Consider the following 22,323-nt stretch of genomic DNA (forward strand, 5'->3'; position numbering starts at 1 on the left):
TCTAAGTGGGGATCTAAGATGAGATCTAAACAGATGTAAAGAGGTCAGGGATGATTGAAAAAACTGGCAATCTTGAATGTCTTTTCCATTTCCTAACTGCCACTCAGGGTAATTTGATCTTCTCTCCCTTCTACATGTGGAACAGCCATATAGTGATTAGACTGAAGCTGGGCCAGAGAAGGGTAGCAGGATAGGAAGAGCTATTATGGTGTGACTTGTTGAAAGAGACTCTGTCCAGAATCAAATTCCTCCACTGTCTTGCCTCAGTGACCCAAATTTCCACCCTTTGAACACATTTGCTTTGGTTCAAGGTATTACTGTCACAAGAAGTTTTCTTAAGCTATAACTCTCCCATAACCCAAAGCTATGGGATTTCTCTGTCACTGTGAGCTCAGAAGGCCATAAGGAATAAGGCACAGGACAGCTCAGTTTCTGTATGTGGAGGGCCCCATGGTCTGTTCTTTCTGTGTCTCAGTCAGAAGTCTTACGTCACCATACACATTAACATGCTTTCCTCACTTAATATCCCATATTGCTCTGATGAGCATTCCCCATCAATTTTAATTAATTATGTTTGGGTCATATTTATCTTCATCCTTCCTACACAATAAGCAGGCAGTTCTTAATTTACAAACACGCAGAACATTCACATAGTAATTTTGGCTTCCCACTACCAATAAATTCTGAAAAACAATGGAGCTTTTGGTGAATCTGGGGATCTGATGTAAGAAAGAGAAGAATGCTCAGGTGAAGATGAGCCTAGGCTGTCTGGCTCTAAGGACAATCCTGCTGGCCTACTATACAGAGGCCACTTTCTCCCTCTCCTCATCCTCAGATCTTTCTGACATATTGCCTAAAATTCCATTAAAGAATTTGTTTTGCTTAATAAAATCTACGTGTACCTGAGAGAGAATTCAAGTAAGCTCTTGAATTCTAATGGGAGCATGACAAAAAGGACACAGAAGCCAAGTTGGGGGCAGTTTAAATATCAAAAGAAATAATGAATGCAATTAATTATAAAAACATTTAATAAATAAAAACCCATGGTAGTGTGATTATATAAGAGTACGTCCTTGTTTTTAGATTATGCAGGTTGAAGTATTAGGGCAAAAGTGTTATGATGTTTGCAATGTATTTCCATGCAGATACATAAACACTATATGACAAATGGTTATCAGTTGTTGAACCTACTTAATGGGTATAAAGGCGATTTTTTTTACAATTCTTTCCAATCTTCTGTATTTTAAATTTGTTTCTATAATAAAAAGATGGGGGGAAAAGTAGCCCAGAAAAAAAGGAAAGGTCTGTCAGTCAATTTGGTGTTAATCTTATTTCTTTCAATCAAATTACTTTCTTTCAGTAGTGGAGACAAACTGTACTGACAGCAACTTGCACCAATATTCTTCTTCTTATAGTTTTATACTTCATACCATTTTCATTCTGTGTGTGCACTGACCTTTCTCAGCCACAAAGAAGCAAGTTTGCTGCATGACGTCAAAATTAAAGTAAAAGTAAATCAAAATTAGGGTGAATGGGGCAGTGGTGGTATTTGTGGTGGAGAACTGAGGTTGAGAAATAAAGATTAAATTGAGAGATGGCCAGTGATAGTTACCAAGATATCACAATAAGAAATGCCAGATCCAAGTTGTTACCCAGGGCACTCTCAGTTGCATGAAAGTAATCCTGAGCTGGGGAACCTATCCACCAAAATTAAGTCCACCTTCTTTCTAGATCTGCCAACTCTTTCCTCTCACAACATCTGCCTAGCTCCTTCCGAACATCCAGCTCCCACTTCATGCTGAGATTCCTGTCAGATACATTCAAAATTCTGTTCCTTGCTCCCAGGACTGGAGCTGACAGCTCATCCTCAGCTTCTCCAGTTCTGAGCCCCTCCAGCCCTAGTACTGCAGTTCTACCTATCATTCATGCTGGGTGGGATACAAATTCCACTGATCAGACATCAATACTAGCCATCTACTGGGTTGTGGTCTCCTTTGAAGAGACCACTTCTAAATCCCTCCCATCTAGTGGAATGTCACGTAGGCACTGTGTGTATTTTAAGTACACTCATGCATATTATCTTATTCAACCTTTTAAAGAAAGTATTATTTCCACAGCTACTAAGTATCAGAAGCCCTGCTGACCCAAAAGTTTTTTGACTGGAATTTAAAAAGTGTATTGGATTTTCAATACTAAATAAAAACATGAAATTGTTTTTCAAAAAGCTACACAGTTTACAGCATCAACTACAGAAAAGTCCAAACAACTTCTTTCAACTATCCGGCATCAAATCCCTTAAAACGTCATCTTATTTTCTCTATATATTTTATCCTTAGCCATGAAGATGTCTTCTCACTTCCCTATATTAACTGAAGCTGTGGCATCTAGCACAGTTTTCTTCTCTACTTCAAGCCCTATTGTTATCAAGGATAAATCCAATGTCCTTATCCAATGAACCTAATATCCCAGCTTCAGATTTCCCTGACCCTCTCAACCCCACGAAGCATAATCTCCTCTACTTCAGCTGCCCAGTTCAGTGGACTTGGTCATCACAGAGGATTCTTCCACCTCTGACATCTTATGCTTATATATCTCACCTGACCACAACCTTTGACCATTCCAGCTCTCATCCAGTTATTTCCACACTTCTTTTTAAGTATCTGGGAACTTGATTGCTCAATTTTCTCCCAATCCATCACAGGCTTCACTTTATCTAGTTTTCATGACCCATGACCTCAACCACTCTCTCATCAACACACTCAACTCCCATGAAGCCCAAGGCCTCCTGCTCCACTCCCCAATCCTGGAGCAAACTGATGGGCTGATATCTTTGTTCTTTCTCTCAGTCTACTGAAACCTGTTGGAGAAAATTATCCAGCTATGGACACTGAAGCCACCCCAGTTTTGGGTTTCTAGCCCTCAAACTGGGTTTTTGGAGGCCCCAATCAGTTCTTTCACAACAGCTATTCAAAATTTCACCACCCTCCATCACCGCTAGCCACCTCAGCAGATAACCTTATTTCCTACTCACTAGGGAGAACAAGGGCCATCACACAGGTACTCCTCAACACCCTGAGGTCCTACCTACAATTTTACTTGGTACTATAACCATCACTGGGTGGGACAACTGACTCCCCAGTCTAGAGCTAAAGCCCTCCCTCTGTGCCCCAGAGCCCATCTGCTCCCACCTCTAAGATCTCACTCCAACCATCAATTTTCCTTTCTCTTACATTTTCAAATGCTTTCACTCTGCTGCCTCCTCCTGTAAACATGCTCAAGTCTCTAAATGAGATATAATCTATGTTCCATGTTCTGGGATGGGAAGACATCTTTCTGCAAAGAGGTTAATTGCCTTTAAACTTACAATTTTGTAACAAATTTTTTGGAATTTGTTTTTGGAAGCTGACAAAGTTATTCTAAAATTTACCTGGAAGAATAAATGATGGGAAATAACCAAGATCACTTTGAAAATATTTAAAGGTTAAAGTTGTTTTGTTTAATAGAATCTGTTTTTTAATCTATTTTTTCTCATTAAATTGCTCATACTTTGTTCTATTTATTGAGGTTTCTTTGCTGTGTTTGTGAAAGACTCTGTGCAAGTGTAACTTAGCTGTGGAGAAGGCCACTCTCATGGCCCGTCACCACTATATCACAGCCCACAACACACCCTCCGGGCTCAGAGTGGCCCCTTGAAAGACTCCAGTGCTGTGTGCATGACATTCTCATGCAGGTGGCTGGCAGCAGAGGCAAGGCAGGGTGCAATGTTAAGGAATTTACAAGGCAGGTTTATTTGAGACACTCATCAGGGAATCTCCAAGATAACTGGAGGGACTTGGGAAGGGAATTGTCCCATTGCTCTTTTCTTCCTTCTGCTCAGAAAACTGCATGACCCCATGCCCTTCCTTCCACAGGGTTTCTAGTTCTTTTATGGTCTTGGCTAAAATAACTCTTTAAAAACAGTAGTCTTAAGAAAGGTCTCTGCAGAACCTGGTGGTTTCTTACCCTTTCCTTCTCAACGCATTTCAGCACCTGGGGCAGAGGATGAGTCTCCTTGTCCTCTGAGGAGGAGTAAAGCCTCACTGTCTTGATGGTTCTCTTTTCAACTGAAAGATATATACCCTTGCTCTATTCCTGGGGTATATTAGCTGGGGCTCTTTTGCTCCAAGTAACAGAAACCCAATCCAACTTGCTCAAGTACAACAAGAACTTAGGCTCATATAACTGAGCCGTCCAGGGGCAGATCCTGGCTTGAGCCTACCTGGATCAAGGAACACAGATCATGTCATCAGGGCTTGGTCTTGTGTTTGTGACCTATTGGCTCTGCTTCCCTCCCATGTGGCTTCATTCTTGGGCTGGCTTTTTCCTCATGATGATAAGGAGGCAATAAGAAACTGCAGCCTTCCTTCCTTCATTTCAGCAGTCAAACTGAAGAATGTCTCTTTCCAACTGTTTAAAGAACAGATTAAAAATTTAGACTCATTAACTCTTTGAGTGCATTAACTCATTAACTCACCCTTGACTCCTTTCTTTCTCTCATGCCACATGTCCATTCTGACAGGAAATCCTGTTGGCTCTAGCATCAAAATATACTCAGAATCCAATCATTTCTCATCATATTCTCAGCTATCCCCCAGGTCTAAGATATCATTTTATCTAAACTGGATTACTCTAATCTAATCTCCCAAGAGTACCCTTACTTCTACACTTGCCCCCTTATAATCTACTTTCAACAAACAACCAGAGTGATCCTGTACATTGTAGCAAACAAACAGGTCTTAACCAGCAATCCCCACCCTGGCTCAGTGCTGAAGGAGTAGACAGAAATGCCCATCTCCCAGACTTTACCTGAAAAAGGCCTATTGGCATACTTTAGAAGCTGCTGCCTGTGGGTCCACCATTCAATCAGTCTGCATCTATGAGCTGACTGAGATCCTCCCCTTTGGGACACTGACAAGTCTTGGCACACCCTCAACCACTGAGAACAAAGAAGGCTGCCTGGACAACCACAAAGTTTTGAAAGACAACCAAGAGCTGGGGCAGGCTGAACAATAAGGTTCATGTCCTTCAAGACTGGGAGATGTGGCTGTTTTATCTAGTGCACAGAAACCAACACAGAGAGTCACAGAAAATGAAGAAACAGAGAAATTTGTTCCAAATGAAAGAACAAGATAAAGCCCCAGGAACAGACTTTAATGAATCAGAAATAAGTGATATACCTGATAGAATTCAGAGTGAATTTAAGGCTCAAAACTATTCAATGGTTTCTCCTGCCATAGGAAAACCCAAAATTCTTGCAAATGTCCTATAAGTCCTGTAAGATTATATCTATTATTGCCTCTGACCTTACTCCATTTCACTTAACCTCTCACCCACTCTGCTTCTGGCAAACTGGCTTCTTTGCTCAAAAACTCCAGAAGTGAATCTGCTTCAAGGTCACTGCACTTGCTGTTCTCTCTTCCTTATTCCTTATTCTCTGCTCCCCCAAATAGCCAGTTCAATCCCTCATCTCCTTCAAATCTTTGCTCAAACATCAACCTTCTCAGTTAGGCCATCTTGGACCATACAAATGCATTTTCTCCTTCCTCTCCCAGCACTCCCTACCAACTTCCCTATTTTGTTTTGCTCCACAGCATCCATCTATCACCTTGTAATATCCTCTATTATTTATTTATTCATTTTGTTTATTTGAATGTAAGCTCACGAAGGCCGAAACTTTTGTCTTCTTTTGTTTCCTAATGATATATCCCTAGCACCTAAAACACTGCTGGTGCTCAATAAATATGTGTTGAGTGAATAAATGAATCAGTGAATGACAAGGCACTTGCCCAGTGTTGAACCAATAATGGAAGCTGGAGGACACAATGGTAGAATTGGCCAGGCCTAAGGCAAATCCTTGTCAGGATGGGATCAGCTCTCCCTGAATCATATGGTCTAAGAATGAGAAATGGGTGGTTCCTTAAGAACGTCAGAGTGCTATCACTAGAAGAGAAGTAGATGTTGGGCAGGTAAAATCACAGATATCCATCCTGAAAGATGTGACTAGGGAAATACAGGGAAGTCATTTGTAAAGACCTATTACCAAGATTTTAGCCCTTTCAAATTTCCAAGTTAGGACCTGTCTGAGAGAGAATAATTACTGTGTATGATTCATTAATATTTCTAGTATCAAATTACCTCTTCACCCTTTAAATCACCTACCCATGGGGTGTGTGTGTGTGTTTTGGAGAGGAAGGTGTGATCCATCCCATCATCTCAACACACTAATCAGACCTGGCCATTGCTTCAACCTCCCAGGAGGCATGTACAAATCCCCTGAGGATTCTCAGGCATGTCCACCACTCACATCTTCTTTCCCAAGCAAAGTGGCCACTACAGAAAGAGCAATGGGTACCTTTCACAAAGTCCCTTAGGAGGCTCCATATCTCAGAGTTACAAAACCTTATGGGAAGGAGGAGGAAATGAAAGAGGGAAGGATCCAGAAGGAAGTAGGGACAGTACTGAAAAAGAGAATCATGTCCTTAATAAAGAAAAGAGAAGACAACACCAAAAGGAAGATTAGTCAGTAATGTCAATCCATGGGTTAGGGAGGTATTATGAACTGCATGTTTGTGTCTCCCCAAAATGTATTTGTTGAAACCCGAATCCCCAGTGTGGTGGGCCTTTCGGAGATAATTAGGTCATCATGGGATTAATGTCCTTATAAATAAGAAACACAAGAGCTAGAGCTCATGCTCTCACTGGTTTCTCTCTCTCGTTCTCCCCCCTCCTCTCTCGGCCATGTGAGGACACAGTGGGAAGACAGCCAGCTGCAAACCAGGAAGAGGGCTCTCACCAGAACCTGACCATGCTGGCATCCTGAAAGACTTCCCAACCTCTAGAACTGTGAAAAACAGTTGTTTGTTTTTTAATTCACCTAATCTATGGTATTTTGTTAAAGCAGCCCAAACTGACTAAAACAGGAGGATTAACATTGAGAACAGGAAAATTAATTTGACAGTTAGATAATCATTTGTGTCTTTGGAGAAAGAATTTCCATATCCTGGGGTGGAAACTAGATTATAAACACATAAGAAATGAGTGGCTGACAAGGAAGTAAAGGTAGATCACAAAACGAAAAATGAATAAACTGCCTGAAAGAGACTGAGAACCTGCTCTAGACAAGACACTGCACTAGGCACTAGGCCGGTGTTAGGGTTGCAGAAGGCCCTGAGCTCAGAAGGGTCGTGGCTTGGCTTAATGGTCAGATGTCACTGTCTTGAAATTCTTAATAATTTTTGAACAAGAAGGCCTGCATTTTTATTTTGCACTAGGTCCAAAAATTATGTAGTAGGTCCTGCAAAGCATTGAAGGGGACCCAAAATATTTCTCTCACTGTTTATTCACCTGTTTATTCAACAACAAATAAATGAATTGCTTACTATGAGCCAGCCAGTCTCTGGAGACATGATAAAAAAAGGTAGTGAAAATGACAGGTTCATGACAGAAAATCTTTAAAAAGAAAGGTTGTTACTTCTAAGAATATTAAAATGTAAATACAGCTATGACATGACACTCCACCTCAGCTCCTCCCTTGTAGAGGCTATATGACCCTGGTCAATTTATTCAACTTCCAAAGCCCTAGTTTACTTACCTAAAAAATGACAATGATATAGAGCCTACTCCTAAGGTTGTTAGGGGAATTAAATGAGATCAGGAACATAAACAATGCGCTAACAACAGTGCAAGGTACATGGTAAGTGTTCAATAATGTGTGTGACTATGATGAATTTCCAGCATCTGGCATCACCTGGCACCTAGTAAGAGTTCAATAAATGACTGTTTGTTAAGTGGGGGGGTAAGGATATTTCAATCTGGATATTTTGAAATATTTTTGTATAAATGAAACAGATATGGCTATATATACACATTTATATATGCTTAAAGCATTAATTAGAATTAGAAGAAAATATAAAAGGATATACACTAACTTATTGACTGTGGTTTAATATGTGTAATAGGATTTGGGGGGAGAGATTTTTGTGTTTTTTGTTTGTTTTACTTCATATACTCATTTAAAAACCAAGATTTTAGAAAAATAAAGCTATTAGCATGTTCTGAATATAAAGGCAAATAACAAAGCTTATCATACATTCTAATTTCTCCAAGAATTACCTTCCTCCTATCCAAAATATTTTCATTCAATTTCCATTCTCTTTCTTTCAGTTGACTCTGTCATATTTGCTACTCATTTTGGAAAGAAATCAACTTCTTGATCTGTAAAACAGCTTCCTCATTCATAAAATGAGGCACGCAATACAGACAGAGCTTCCCAACAGGTGGGCTTTGGCATGCTGGTGTCCTGAATGTGAGTGAGAAATTGACCTCTCCTGCAGTGGGGCAGTTGAGAGGGGTCAGGGGCAGCCAGAACCCTTTGGCTCAGTACCTCTGGCTGTAAGTAAGTAGCCTTGTTTATGTCTCCTCAGGTACCTCTGCAGAACAGTCTGAGGAATATGTCAAAGCAGCAGCTAGCACCGTGGACAACACCACTTACGGTTCTGCTGTGTGTGCATGGCCAAGGAGATACCTGCCACATTGGCATTTATCTGCAAGGCACCCCACTGCCCATTATGGAGCAGAGATACTGGAGCCAATGCACAAGACCCAAGGGGCACAGTACACAGCCTCAGGAGTAATCTGTCAGGGGGCGAGAGAGGAGCCTGGGCAGAATGTGATTTCTGGTGGGCTCAGCTCCAAGCATTGCCTTTAATATCTATCTAAACATATAGTGGCTATCTCTACCCTTTTGCAGTAGTGCACTCTTTCAATGGTGCCCAGGCTAGCTGTTGACAATGCATGCATGTTCTGAAAGCTGGTTTCAATGTGGAAATCTTGATATAAAAATGTACTATTGGGTTTGAAATTCCTTTGCATTATCATATGAAATTGCAACATTTTATTTGTCAATAAAAGAAAAGGGAAGAGTTTTTCTTTAAATATAATTACAATTGCAAATTTTGAACAGTTGCATAAAATCGTTTTAAATATTTTATCACCCACTTAGGCGGTGAGAGTCCCTCACTGATAACTGCTATTCAGAATGAGGACTTTTTCATTAAAAAGTCTAGATCAGAAACTCCATAAAGTCATTTCAACCATTAAGCCTAATATCAGAATACATTCACAGGAACAAATTGAAGCTGATTATTTAAAACTGTGGAAAAATCTTACTTGAAAGTTTTATCCAAGTTCAATTTTTAATATCATCTCTAATACATTGTTTTATTTTATCAAAATTATTTAAAGAAAATGTTATGAATCTTTTTACCATCATTTAGATGCTTCTGAATCTCTTCATTTATGTACCCTAGTGTGCTGTACAAAAATTAACGTTTTCTGTATGTGTTGTGATATGAAAAAAGTTGAGAAGCTCTGATAAAGATTATTTATAAAGTCTGTCTGCCAGCCTATCCCACCCCAGAACCCTTGTCCCCTGCTCCCCACCCTCTCTTTGTCTCTCTCATATTTCAAAGACAGCCAGGGCTACAAGGATAGACAACAGCCAAGGTTCAAGTCTGTGTCCAACAGCGTCAAAAACTCCAACTGGGATATTTGTATAGGACACCATGTGGCCCCAGCACTAGAGGGTAAGCTTAGACAATGCATAAAAAATAGCTAATGTCTAAAAACCACAGAATCTGGATGAATAACAAATGAGGGAGGGATCCACATTTCACTGAAGGACAAAAGACCTGAATAAATGGATTGACATACCATGTTCCTGGATGGAAATACTTGGTATCGCATTCCCCATCATTTCTCAAATCAAAATGAAAATTTAATACAATTGAAAGATGAAAGAACAACAGAAGTTATTAATTAGAAATAACCTGGTTAGAAAACAGCTAGACAAACATGCCCTAAAGTGAAGCCATGTGATTAGTCTGCTTGATCACCTTGCACTGCCTCACAGGGTAACTTGGTATGAGTACCATCTTCCTAAGCTCTTTAACTTTGCCTTTTTTCTACATACTCAGAATTGACCAAGTTATTCATGACTATTTCATAGTAACCAAACTCAAAAGGCCTTGATATATTAATGATACACTAAGGTATAAATTTTCCCAATGTGTCAAGTACTATTGTTGGCTATCAGGAGTACCTGATAAGCAGAAAATGTAATAATTTGCTAGTGATAACAGAATCAAAGCAGCCAGAGGAGGTTTGGAGGGTTATATCATCCAAGTTACATTAAGCCCTGGCGCTTGGTTTCCGCCCCAGAACAGACTATCTTTTTGTTCAGGTCTCCTGAATAAAACACTTGAGCAACGCTAGATAAACATCAACACATTCTTATTCTTTGTGCTCCTTTTTTCCAAACTCCACCAACCATTCCCCATTCACTAGCCAACTGCCTTTGAAACAATTTATGCTGTAATTGATTAGATTTCTAATTTTTACAAGAGAGGGCCTGAACAATTCTAAAGGAGCTGCTCATATGGATTGCAACTGTAAAATACACGGTATTTCTTAGCATGATAGGGAGACCTGTCAATTGTGGTCACTTTTATCAGCACCTTTGCTTAAATACGGATCCACAGATTATTTACAGTTGTCATGGATGTGATTAACAAATGTCATCCTCATTTTTATTTAAAAAAAAAAAACTCTAAAACTAAAGCTCAGTAAGGTCAAATGATTCAAAATCACTAGGGCTAGGCAGAGAATGGATTAGGTCTCTGGTTCTTAACTCTTAATTGACCTTGTTCATTATACTTAGCAATTTGGCAACATTAAGGTAAAAATCACTCGCGAATAGAGAGCATTATCTGGCAATCCTACTTTTAGCAATCTTGCAAATCATTCCTCAAATCCTCTCCGCGAGAACAGTTGCTTCAGCTCTTTCCACAGCAACGAGAAGTATCAGAAAATTGTGCCAGCAGACTTCTTGAGATCAGTGGGTACCTAATTAACTGACCTCGACCAGTCCTGCCTCATCTGGTTAAAGGTGACACTTCAGTATGTCGGCCGCATTTTGAGGCCTTTCCAAGGTACCCATGACTCACATAGGCCAATGTCGCAGGGATTTTCAGTGTGGGCCCTCACCGTAGGCGTCGCAGACACAGAAACCTGTCCCTGGCATTTGTTAACCTGCGAGGAGACCCGGAGGGGCCGAGAGGGGCTTTCTTGCCCCCCTAAAGTACAAGAGAGAAAAAAGTGGTTTTATTCAGACTCTGGAATGAAGTGAATTCGGTAATGGAAACCGAGAGGCCCACGTGGGGGAGGGGAAAGGAGTGCAAGAAGAAAGAGAAACAGGCCTTTTTCTCCACTGACGCGCGGTCACGAAGCGTTCCCTCGACGTGGGCGCCAGCCATTGGCCGAACCCGAGCTGACGTACTCTCAGCGGCCGGGGTGCGAACGGCGGCAAGGGCGGCGCCGCACTAGAAGCCGGAGAGACGGGCGCGCTCTCGAGGCCTGCCACGCCTCCGCCCTCTGCCGGCCAACCGGCTCGTTCAGTCCCTCTTCGCGCCAAGTTGGCCACGCCCCTTCCAGGCCGCCCCTCCCCCCACCAGGACGGCGGCGCGCGGAAAACGCGTCACGTGACGGCTGGCCCCGCCTCTTCCTCTCGGTCCCATATTGAACTCGAGTTGGAAGAGGCGAGTCCGGTCTCAAAATGGAGGTAAAACCGCCGCCCGGTCGCCCCCAGCCCGACTCCGGCCGTCGCCGCCGCCGCCGGGGGGAGGAGGTATTAGGGGGAGAGTGGGGGGTTGATGGGTAGTGGCCGGCATTGGGGGGTGCCTAGCTCGGTGGGAGCGGGGAGGCCGGGTGGACCGGGTCGGCCGTCCCGCGCTCTGCGTTGAGACGGGCGGTGGGAGGGGGAGGGGAGCGGGCCTCGGAGGCCTCCTTGGGGCTTCTCGCCCGCCTTGCCGTCTCCTTTGGCTGTACAGGTGGCCCTTGGGAGGCGCGGCGTGGCTGGGCCTCGGGAGGGAGGTCGGCCTACCCGCCGCGCGGCCTCGGATTCGAGGCCGAGGGCGGCATGGCGGGCCTCGGCGGGAGCGGTTGGGAGGAGGCGGTGGGGGAGGGGAGGGGACGAGCAGGCACATCCGGGCGAGCGAGCAGGCGGGCGGCGGCCACATTGACATTGATCCGCTGCCGCGTTACGAAATGGCGCATTGGCACGCAATGGCCGCCGCCTGGCTGCGCCGCCGGGAGAGAGAGCGTGGGATTGGAAGGAAGAGGGAGGAGGCGGCCTAACAGAAAATGCCGCAAATGGCCTCGAAGCTTGGGGCCTAGTGCTTTCGCTGTTCTCTGCCGGCGCCGTTCTAGGCCTACCCTTCTAAGGAGATGAGAATTTCTCTATCCTGTTTTGTTCTTTGCAGCACTTAGATGAAAATAATTTTTTAAAATGAGATGCTTTGAAATATTTCTTGACCTGCCATGTTTGCTGAAGTACTTAGCATTGTACATAACTTCGCTCCCTGTGGGTGAAGTGGTATTCCATCTCAGAATATGAGTGTAGAAGTAAAATAGGAAATTTAAAAATTCTTGATCTCTATTTTTGCCCGTTCTCTGGTGGGTCGGCTTAGGTTGTAGTTTCTTGAATTTTTCTTTTAAAGTACTGTAACCAGAATCGACTTTTTCAGTTGTTTGAGATAATTCTACGTGGGTTACAGTCGTTTCTTTTTGTCAACTTTGTGTATTGTAAGTTTTAAATGTTATCATCTAACCAGGACTTGAAAAGATGAGAGTAAGTGAATTAATGCTTTAGGCTGTTAATCTTTTTTTTTTTTTTCTTAGCATGTGACAGTCTCTTCATACTAAATGCCTTAACATCTGCTTTTAGAAGCCAGGACGACCCTAGGGTGTAAATGTGAACCCCTTTATTTAAGGACTTTGGGTGAAAGATCTTAATGGATATATTAAATGGCAGTTCATGTAGTTTATTAAAGAAATAGTTAAATTGTAAAGCGATTCGGGCCTTATCTTAATTTTTTTTAAATCTCAATTTCTGTTCTATTGTGCTCCATTGTCAACATGCTGTACTTAAGTCCAACTTCCCCTTTCTGAGACCCAATAAAATGTTGGTTTTGGCATTTTTGGCGTGTTCTACAAGTGCAAATAGGTAATTTTTGCAGTATGTAACCTGTAACATAAGTTGATTACAGGAAGTTATCAAGATATATGGTGGATTTTTTTTCATAGTTTTTGGGGGGGCTGCTGGTTTAGCCTTTTATTGAGGAGTATTATTTTAACGTCTTTATTTGCTTGAAACTGGTGAATGTCTCTAAATTTGTCATTCATCATGTAAGTTGTACTTAATATTAATAGTTTTGTGGTTTAAAATTAAATGGTTGGTGGGGTGTAGACTCAGGGAAGACATGAGAAGAAATACCATGGATGAAACACTGCTTTTACAACACTTTTGTTTCTTAGAAAATGGTTTCTCAGAACTTTCTAAAGTAATCTGTCCCCAGACACTTGTAGTTTAAAGTAACAGGGCTTTTGATTCTGAAATTCTCTTGGACTTCAATTTAGTTTTTAAGTGATGTTGGCATTTCAAAGTCTGGTTATAGGTTTTCTTGGTTTTTTTGGTTCCATTAATCAGTTGGTATGTGTGATCCTACTCCAATTATATATTGGTTTGTTTCCACAGGGCCATGATCCAAAGGAACCAGAGCAGTTGAGAAAACTGTTTATTGGTGGTCTGAGCTTTGAAACTACAGATGATAGCTTAAGAGAACATTTTGAGAAATGGGGCACACTTACAGATTGTGTGGTAAGTTTAAAAGGAACAAGAAAGTTTCTTTAAAAGGAATGGAGGACTTATGGAGGTGTTTCAGTGCTTTAAAATTTTTATTTTGTAGGTGATGAGAGACCCCCAAACAAAACGTTCCAGGGGCTTTGGTTTTGTGACTTACTCTTGTGTTGAAGAGGTGGATGCAGCAATGTGTGCTCGACCTCACAAGGTTGATGGGCGTGTAGTGGAACCAAAGAGAGCTGTTTCTAGAGAGGTATTTTAATAATACCATGTTGTGTGACATTTGTTGTAAAAATTTGTGAAGTTTTTGGGTTTTTTACTTAAGTATTTTTTATTTGTAGGATTCTGTAAAGCCTGGTGCCCATCTAACAGTGAAGAAAATTTTTGTTGGTGGTATTAAAGAAGATACAGAAGAATATAATTTGAGAGACTACTTTGAAAAGTATGGCAAGATTGAAACCATAGAAGTTATGGAAGACAGACAGAGTGGGAAAAAGAGAGGATTTGCTTTTGTAACTTTTGATGATCATGATACAGTTGATAAAATTGTTGGTAAGTAACAATTTATCAGAACTTGAATGAGGAAGCAGAAATGGCTTCTTTGTTGTATACTATATTTATTAAATTGTTGATTATTTTGTATTATGCATAGTAATAGCATATAAAGTGTATGGTTCAGTTTTCATAAAGTGATTATATTTGTGTAACCAGCATCCAGATCGAGAAATGTTAACATCCCAGAATGCTCCCTCATCCCTGCTCACCTGCTCAGTCACTACTTTCTCGATGTTTTATTGTTATATAGGGATAAAGGATGTCATTTACATGTGCTTTCCCAAACATCAAGTAACTTTTGTTTGTTTGTTTGATTAAAAAAAATTTAGTTCAGAAATACCACACTATTAATGGGCATAATTGTGAAGTGAAAAAGGCCCTTTCTAAACAAGAAATGCAGTCTGCTGGATCACAAAGAGGTGAGTAGTACCATATACACATAAAAAATAAATGTGGGTGGTGTTTGTAAGGTTTTTAAAGATATTCCTTTCCTGTCTTAAAGGTCGTGGAGGTGGATCTGGCAACTTTATGGGTCGTGGTGGAAACTTTGGAGGTGGTGGAGGTAACTTTGGCCGTGGTGGAAACTTTGGTGGAAGAGGTAGGACAGTTACTTCTAACTGCATGGTTATCTAAAATGTATTGGTAATTTGAATATATCTTTTTAATTCCCACCTTGCTTTTCTTTAGGAGGCTATGGCGGTGGAGGTGGTGGCAGCAGAGGTAGTTATGGAGGAGGTGATGGTGGATATAATGGATTTGGAGGTGACGGTAAGTTTTTTTGTTTGCTATTTTGACTTTGTTTCTAGAGTTTATTAAGTATTTGTTTACATTTTCCTGTTTTCAGTTAAAACTTGCATTGCTTGACCATTAAAATATGCTTACACTAAACTAATACCATAAAAGACTAGATTTTTCAACTCATTGGCCTATTTTCCAGGGGCTTAAATGAAATGTAAATTAGTGTTCAATAACTTGACCCGATGTGCATTTGTGTTTTTGAGTGACAACCCAATTTTTTCTTTTTTAGGTGGCAACTATGGAGGTGGTCCTGGTTATAGTAGTAGAGGAGGCTATGGTGGTGGTGGACCGGGATATGGAAACCAAGGTGGTGGATATGGTGGCGGTGGTGGAGGATATGATGGTTACAATGAAGGAGGAAATTTTGGAGGTGGTAAGCTTTCACTTGTTTTAAGTATTGTGTGTGGTTCATTACAGGTGTTTGTGAAAACACATTAGAATAGCATTTGGTTAAATATGCTCTGTAATACAAAGTACTCAAGTGGTGGGAAATTAAACTGAATTTTCTTATTTTGCTGGCTTAGTAAATTGGCAAAATGTATTCATCTCTTTATGTGTTGAAATGGACATTTATCCGTCATTGTTGACCGAATTTTACTTAACTCTAGGTGTGTTTAAACTGGAAAAGTGGAAACTAAATTGAACGTATAGACATGTTAAAATGAATAGGATGTCATCTGCAGTTTAGGTGATAAAAATACTTCGGGTTTTAATATGTCAGATGCATCACAGACTGTAAGCAAGTCTGCATCATTATTCCATGATACTGTAGTTACGAACTCACTGAATTTTTTTGAACTCTGTTATTAATGTATCAGCAACAGAAAGTTTTTCAATTCAATTTCAAGTTAACTTGAAATATTTTTTGTCACTGATTTAAAAGTTATACTGTATCAGAATTAAGAGTGAATCAAACACAGACACAGTTGATAGTGTTTAGTGTATGCAGAAGAGAATGTGCTGGCGTGTAGCATCTAACAAAATAAGGTAGCTATCTAAATACATACTCTTGAGCCAACTTGTGCTCTTTGCTCCTCCTCTCCTACATATAGCTGAGGTCTGCTAGTGGGCCTCTTTATGATAAGGGAGAGTTGGTAGGACTATGAAATCTCTTCTTTTTTTTCCCCTTAACAGAGGCACTGGGGATTGAACCCAGAACCTCATGTAAAATCTCTTTTCAAAGGATCGTAAGTGTTGTAGAGCATGCTATGATGATTGTCAGGAAATAGTAAGTGCATGTGTTAAGAAAGGAAAATAACTATTGTGTAGGTCAACCACAAATAAAATCTCTGTAATTTCAGGTAACTATGGTGGTGGTGGGAACTATAATGATTTTGGAAATTATAGTGGACAACAGCAATCAAATTATGGACCCATGAAGGGGGGCAGTTTTGGTGGAAGAAGCTCGGGCAGTCCTTATGGTGGTAAATAAAATTTTTTTTCTATCAAAAATTTTCATAGTTGTCTAAATTAAAAGCTCGTGTTTTTTAAAAACTATCTGTATTTCCAGGTGGTTATGGATCTGGTGGTGGAAGTGGTGGATATGGTAGCAGAAGGTTCTAAAAACTCAGCAGAAAAGGGTAGGTATCTTTTAAGTTTTTATCATGATGATAAAGAATATGTGGAACTGTTACACTGAGTGTAATAATTTTTTTATCCTGTATTATTCAACAGGCTACAGTTCTTAGCAGGAGAGAGAGCGAGGAGTTGTCAGGAAAGCTGCAGGTTACTTTGAGACAGTCGTCCCAAATGCATTAGAGGAACTGTAAAAATCTGCCACAGGAGGAACGATGATCCATAGTCAGAAAAGTTACTGCAGCTTAAACAGGAAACCCTTCTTGTTCAGGACTGTCATAGCCACAGTTTGCAAAAAGTGCAGCTATTGATTAATGCAATGTAGTGTCGATTAGATGTACATTCCTGAGGTCTTTTATCTGTTGTAGCTTTGTCTTTTTCTTTTTCTTTTCATTACATCAGGTATATTGCCCTGTAAATTGTGGTAGTGGTACCAGGAATAAAAAATTAAGGAATTTTTAACTTTTCAATATTTGTGTAGTTCAGTTTTTCTACATTTTAGTACAGAAACTTTAACAAAATGCAGTTTTGAAGGTGTTTCCTTGTGAGTTAACAAGTAAAGAAGATCATTGTTAATTACTATTTTGTATGAATTTTGCTAAAGTTAACTGTAAAGAAACACCTGCTTACTTGCAGTTTAAGGGGAATCTATTCTCCCCATTTCCAAACCATGAAATGAATGGGCTCTGACATGTGGAGAGAATAGATATTTGTATGTTTGCAATGTGTGTTTTAGATAATAGAATTGGGTATTTAAATTAGCATATTTGTGAATTTAATAGCATTAAGATTTACCTTCAAATGAAAAATCTCAAAATTTCTATTTGGTTTTTGTGCATTTTCTTTCAAATGTAATCATGATTTTAGTGTATTAGCTTTGCTGAGAGTCCTAGCTGTGTTTAGAACATCTCCATTTTGCATTCACTTTGGTCACATGTAAACTGCTGCCATAGTTTTACTTGGGTGTAAAGGATGTCTACTGCCCGCTGTTTAAATTCTGGAAAGGGGTAGTGAATGTTTTCCCTTTCCTCCTACCTGAAGAAACATTCTTAAAATCTTGAAGATATAGGACCACTAAGCTTGCTGTATCTGAGCAAATTAGTGGCTACCCTTTTTTTCCTTTTTAAAGCACAAGAGGCCCATAAATCTTCAGTTATTTTCCTTGGTTTAATATATATTTTTTTGATACAAGCTCTCAGAGCAAGAGAATAAAAATCATGCATTGTTGAACCCTTAACTGGCTGGCATGCTTTCCTGTTTGTATCCTCTGCATTTTACTGGATGAAACCAAGGATAGTCTAGATTTAATCATCCCAAATGACTTAATGCAGTAGAAGTGTAGCACAGTTGCTTAGTACAAACAAGCTTTTCACTTCCCAAAGACCTGAATTCAAATTTGGATAGTCAGAGTTTGTACTCACTTAAAATCCCAAAGAACACACTGTTATTCCATGTGTATGCTTGAACCTAGGTCATGTTGGTATGAGTTAACAATTTGTTTGGAAGACCCTGGTTGGGAAGAGTTTTAGCTAACAAGGTCGTATATATTTATATAAACCATTGTCTACTGTTTTGCGCCAGCTAGTGTTTACAATTTCATTCAAGCCCTAAGTATGTGCCCTGCTGTTAAAATTTCTTTGGCAGTTGAACGTTGAAATTGAGTTTCTTTTTTTGTTTTGTTTTAAGAAGTACTAAGCAAAACAAGCAATAAAAAGGGGGATGGGGCGTGCTAGTGTTTGAATATGCTCTCTTGTTGCTCTAATTCTGTGCCTCTGCATTAATATTTGGATGCATGCAATGCCAGCATGGAAATCGGTCTTCACAGACACTGCAGTTTTCCAGAAAACACTCACAAACCAATAAATGTAACAGACAACATTCCATTTGTTAATGGACATATGTGAATAAGCAGCGTAGAAAATAGGCTAATTAGAAAATGGTTAAGTCTTTAACAACTTCAAGTGTGGTTATATAAATGGACACTGTCAATGTTCATAACGTAAACCTGGGTACCTGGTCAAAATAATGCTTGGGAAAGAAACATTTTATTAAAATTAAGCTAAATTGTCTCAAGTTCTTTTATTCATATAATAAAGGTTGAAGGAATGGGGGAGATTAACATTTCCTGTTTCTATGTTTGTGAAATTGTTTGACACAACCTTGACAGTATCCTTTAATGACATATGAGGTTAATTGTACTGTTAACAAATTTTCTATGTTCTGGAACTAGTTCAATAGTGAAAATATTGTTAGTAAGTTGATGTTTGCAACCTATAAGCAGGTGAAATCTGTGTGTGTGACCTGTTTATAAGTTGTATTAGCTTAGTTCTTGTGAACAGTGTGGAAAAGTTAAGCCATGAGGAGAGCGATTTAACCAGCTTTAAAGGACCTAAGATGTGCTTTCTTAAGCACAGTGTGGATCAAAGGAGACTCACTAAGACAGGACTTCAGCAGCCCTTTGAGTATGGACAAGTCAGCATAAATAAAGAATGACAAGGCAGCAGCAAGAGCTTCAACTACAGAGAAGTGAAGGCATAAGATACTATGGTGATAGTGAGCAACTTCCAAAAGCTAGTTAAATCTGCTTATTGCAACTGAAATATCGAAGAAAGTCTAGCAGGAAGGAGCTCTTCGCCTTTTGGAACATCAATGAGAGATAGTTGGCCACAGTCACTAGGTCTAGCATTTAGACCTGCAAGGAAGGGCAATAAGCATTAGGTAAGGCTTGCATTTGAATTTTTTCACTAATTAAAGAGTAATTTTTTGTAAAGCAAGGTAAGAGTAATCTTTTTGATTTGCAGGTTGAATGAGAACCCTACTTGCCTAAAAGAGGAATGTCTTTCCTACCATCTTAAATACGAAGGTTTCTGGCTGGGTAAGGTTTGTAGCTCACAGTAAAGCCTGGTTGACACCATTTGTTTCCCCACAAATTTATATTACATCTTTAGAAACCATTAGGTACATTGGCAAAATTGTTCAGCTGAGAACTTTATCTTGGCACCACATTCAACACATTTAAACAGTTTAAAAGGTTTCCCTGCAATAACCGCAAGTGTTCATCTAGAGTCAGATATATACAATTCAGTGTTGGTGTCTTTTGGGTAAAGTCAATTTTGGGTAAGAGTGATCATATTTTTTGAGGAGTTTTTTTTAATGAGCATGACATGACAGAAGCATTAAGCTTCCAATCCTTGTTCTAGGAAAAACGTCTTGGAATGAACTTTCAAAATTGTCAGATCATACAGGTATGAGAATGGTCTTCATTCAAGTGGCCTCGTAACATAAATAAGTTCTCTTGCATGTGACTTCAGGGAATTTTTGGTCTAATAGGATAAACTTGGTTCTTTTTTAGGTTTTTTGTGTTTAACGTGTTAACCAGAAGTGGTGGGGGGCCTAATTATGCTAATGCTCCTTTTTAAGACAACTTTCCCCAAAGAGTAGTTAAAATATTAAACTCAGTTACTGTTCAGATCAGATGCTGATTGTTCATAAGGGCTATTATTGCTGCCCCAGAAGGGCTTGTTAAAATTTGAGATTTGATGTTAATACACTTTAAAAAATAAAAGAAAACTTCGGGGGGACAGATACTTAAAACTAGTTTCTAAGTTATGAGTAAGTCAAGTTCTTGTATAAACAGGAGTAGTTAGTTTGCCACATGTTTTATTCTCAGAAAATGACTGGTTGGGTCTCTTTCTAGTAAGTCAGGACTGAATTTCTACACATCACTGTAGACTGAAGTGTTAAATAAGGTAATATCTTTTTAATAAGTTTTCTTTGTAACATTTTAATGAAGCAAATTTCCTAAGATAGGAAGCATTTTTCTTTTTTTAAAGGTGGTGGTCTTTTCCAGTCCATCTCATTTATGAAATAAAGTGATTTTATTTAAATATAGTTCCATTGTCATTTCTGAAAAATACAATGCTCTTAAGTCATAGCACCAGTAAACAAAATAAGGAAGTTAAACAAGGGGGAAATGGTCAAGGCAAACTAATTCTTGTCAAAGCATCACGTAGGTAACAGCGTCCCATGGTACATTTTCCCCCAAAAGGCTCAGTTTACACTCATGTCCTAAAGAAAATTTGGTGAAGAAGACTGTTAAGGAACTGAACGGTTGAAATAACGCTTGTTTTTAAGAGTTCCAATATGTTAAGTCAATTTGAAATATTAATTAATGCCATATCTTGGAATTCCAGTAATTGATGTCAAAGTGGTAAGCATGCTAATGTGCAGGGGTAATGTAAGGATTGTTAGCTGATATAAATATTCAAGATTACTTTTAAATTTCATTGTTTTTTCTTGATTTTTAAGACTTAAGAGGTGGTCTGTAATGGATTCAGATGTTTCATTTGTAGTATAATGAAATGTTTACAGAAAGATAACTTTTTCATTAAAATATTTTTAGAAACGTGTGTGTTGTTTTGTCACTTCACAATGCTGTGTAAATGCTGAATAGGTGAACACTACTTCATTAGTAAGTAGTAACAGGAAATGTGGAATGAGTCTTAACATGTCAGTTAAAGGATATGGATTCTATTCAGTGGGAAACAAATAGATCACATATGAAACAGTTTATTGCTACTTAAGGATTTAAGTCTTAAAGCACAGTGCATGAGATATTTGGGTGATAGTTGAGGAATCAGCTTTGGAGAAAAGTTGTTAAGGATAATTACAGGAAAATAATTTGGGAGAAAAGATGGTGGGTGGTTCCAGTTGGAAAAACGGGTTTTTGTTTTAGAAGTATTGGGTTTCTTAATCTTGAGAAATGCAGTTGAGCATTTTGTGACATGAGGGTGGGTTGGGAAGAACTTAAGAAAATAGTCTTAAACTACAGTTTTACAATTTAGCCCAAATAAAGAGGTGATAATGTGTTGAAGCTTAGCAAATTTGTGAGGTATGATTTTAAGAGTTGTGATTTTTTTTTCTAAATTATTTTTATAGCATATGTATATGGATTCTTAGCATGGATAACTTAACAAGAAATGCTTTGTGACTTGAAGCCGTGTGAGGATTTTTAGCAGTTAAGATTGTAACACACTTTGCTTAAGTTCAGCACACTGGTTTCACAGAATATGCAGTGGTTTTGTAATTTGTGCAGTTCTAAGTACCTTACAATTGTAGTTTAATGCTTGAGTCCTAACAAAATAACTCAAAATACATTTACCTTTATTTCCTCAGAATGAAAATAGACTAAATGAAACTGCAAAATATTCAGGCAGTAAGATAAAAAAAAAACTGGAATCTCCTATGTGCCCATTAAAGACTGCAATTAAAATTCTTTGGAGATTGTTTTGCAAAAATGGGGTCTTATTAATACATTAATTGAACTTAGAACTGAACATATATAAAGTACCAAGAATTGGGAGAAGAGTAAGGTAATAGGTAAAATATGCCATCTCTCACATTTTTAAAGACAATCAGGTACATTAAACTGCATTCACCTGTAGAAGTACTGAAAGTTAGGAAATAAAAATTTCCTAACATAGTATTTGACTTGTAGGATTTATTGTTAGTGTGGATAAATAATGTTACAATGATGTGGACTGCTTTAAAAGATAAACAGATGGTTAAATTGCACTACATCATGTAGTTAGCCTTTATTAACTAGTTATGTCTGAAAATCAGCACAGTAATTTTTACTTTTTAAAATATTCAGTCCATTC

General features: G+C 39.2%; 1 protein-coding gene and 1 long non-coding RNA gene across 6 annotated transcripts in view; one reads left to right on the forward strand and one right to left on the reverse strand.

Moving 5' to 3' along the window:
• Positions 1-11,028, reverse strand: part of LOC106730188 — a 187,763-nt gene extending 176,735 nt beyond the window's left edge. Inside the window, exons 1-2 of the long non-coding RNA XR_001366625.2 lie at positions 10,819-11,028; positions 4,259-4,446 (exon numbers count right to left, since the gene is read on the reverse strand). This is a non-coding gene — a long non-coding RNA (uncharacterized LOC106730188). The remainder of the gene's footprint in view (positions 1-4,258; positions 4,447-10,818) is intronic.
• Positions 11,029-11,534: 506 nt separating this feature from the next.
• On the forward strand, positions 11,535-21,072 carry HNRNPA3 (heterogeneous nuclear ribonucleoprotein A3). 5 transcript variants are annotated; one of them, XR_004319956.1, is made up of 12 exons: positions 11,566-11,722; positions 13,631-13,753; positions 13,842-13,988; positions 14,077-14,287; positions 14,620-14,709; positions 14,793-14,888; positions 14,978-15,058; positions 15,318-15,461; positions 16,390-16,512; positions 16,599-16,668; positions 19,465-19,538; positions 19,864-21,072. XR_004319956.1 is itself a non-coding variant. In XM_032479750.1 (11 exons), exons 1-10 carry the CDS (start codon positions 11,651-11,653, stop codon positions 16,649-16,651), a joined length of 1,074 nt encoding a protein of 357 aa, XP_032335641.1. In that variant the 5' UTR covers positions 11,535-11,650; the 3' UTR covers positions 16,652-16,668; positions 16,763-18,776. The 5 variants fall into 5 exon arrangements, 4 of the variants coding, with proteins under 4 accessions (XP_032335641.1, XP_032335639.1, XP_032335638.1 ...); XM_032479750.1 differs by lacking the exons at positions 19,465-19,538; positions 19,864-21,072 and adding an exon at positions 16,763-18,776 and having other exon boundaries at positions 11,535-11,656; XM_032479748.1 differs by having other exon boundaries at positions 19,465-21,072.
• The last annotated feature ends 1,251 nt before the right edge of the window (positions 21,073-22,323 follow it).

This window comes from Camelus ferus, chromosome 5 (assembly GCF_009834535.1).
Source record: "Camelus ferus isolate YT-003-E chromosome 5, BCGSAC_Cfer_1.0, whole genome shotgun sequence".
NCBI classification, from domain to species: Eukaryota; Metazoa; Chordata; class Mammalia; order Artiodactyla; family Camelidae; genus Camelus; species Camelus ferus.

Coding starts and splice junctions, on each gene's coding strand:
- HNRNPA3 (XM_032479748.1), top strand. CDS start 11,651: ATGGAGGTAAAACCGCCGCCCGGTCGCCCCCAGCCCGACTCCGGCCGT. Junction 13,754..13,841: donor GCACACTTACAGATTGTGTG/GTAAGTTTAAAA, acceptor TTTATTTTGTAG/GTGATGAGAGACCCCCAAAC. Junction 14,288..14,619: donor TACAGTTGATAAAATTGTTG/GTAAGTAACAAT, acceptor AAAAAAATTTAG/TTCAGAAATACCACACTATT.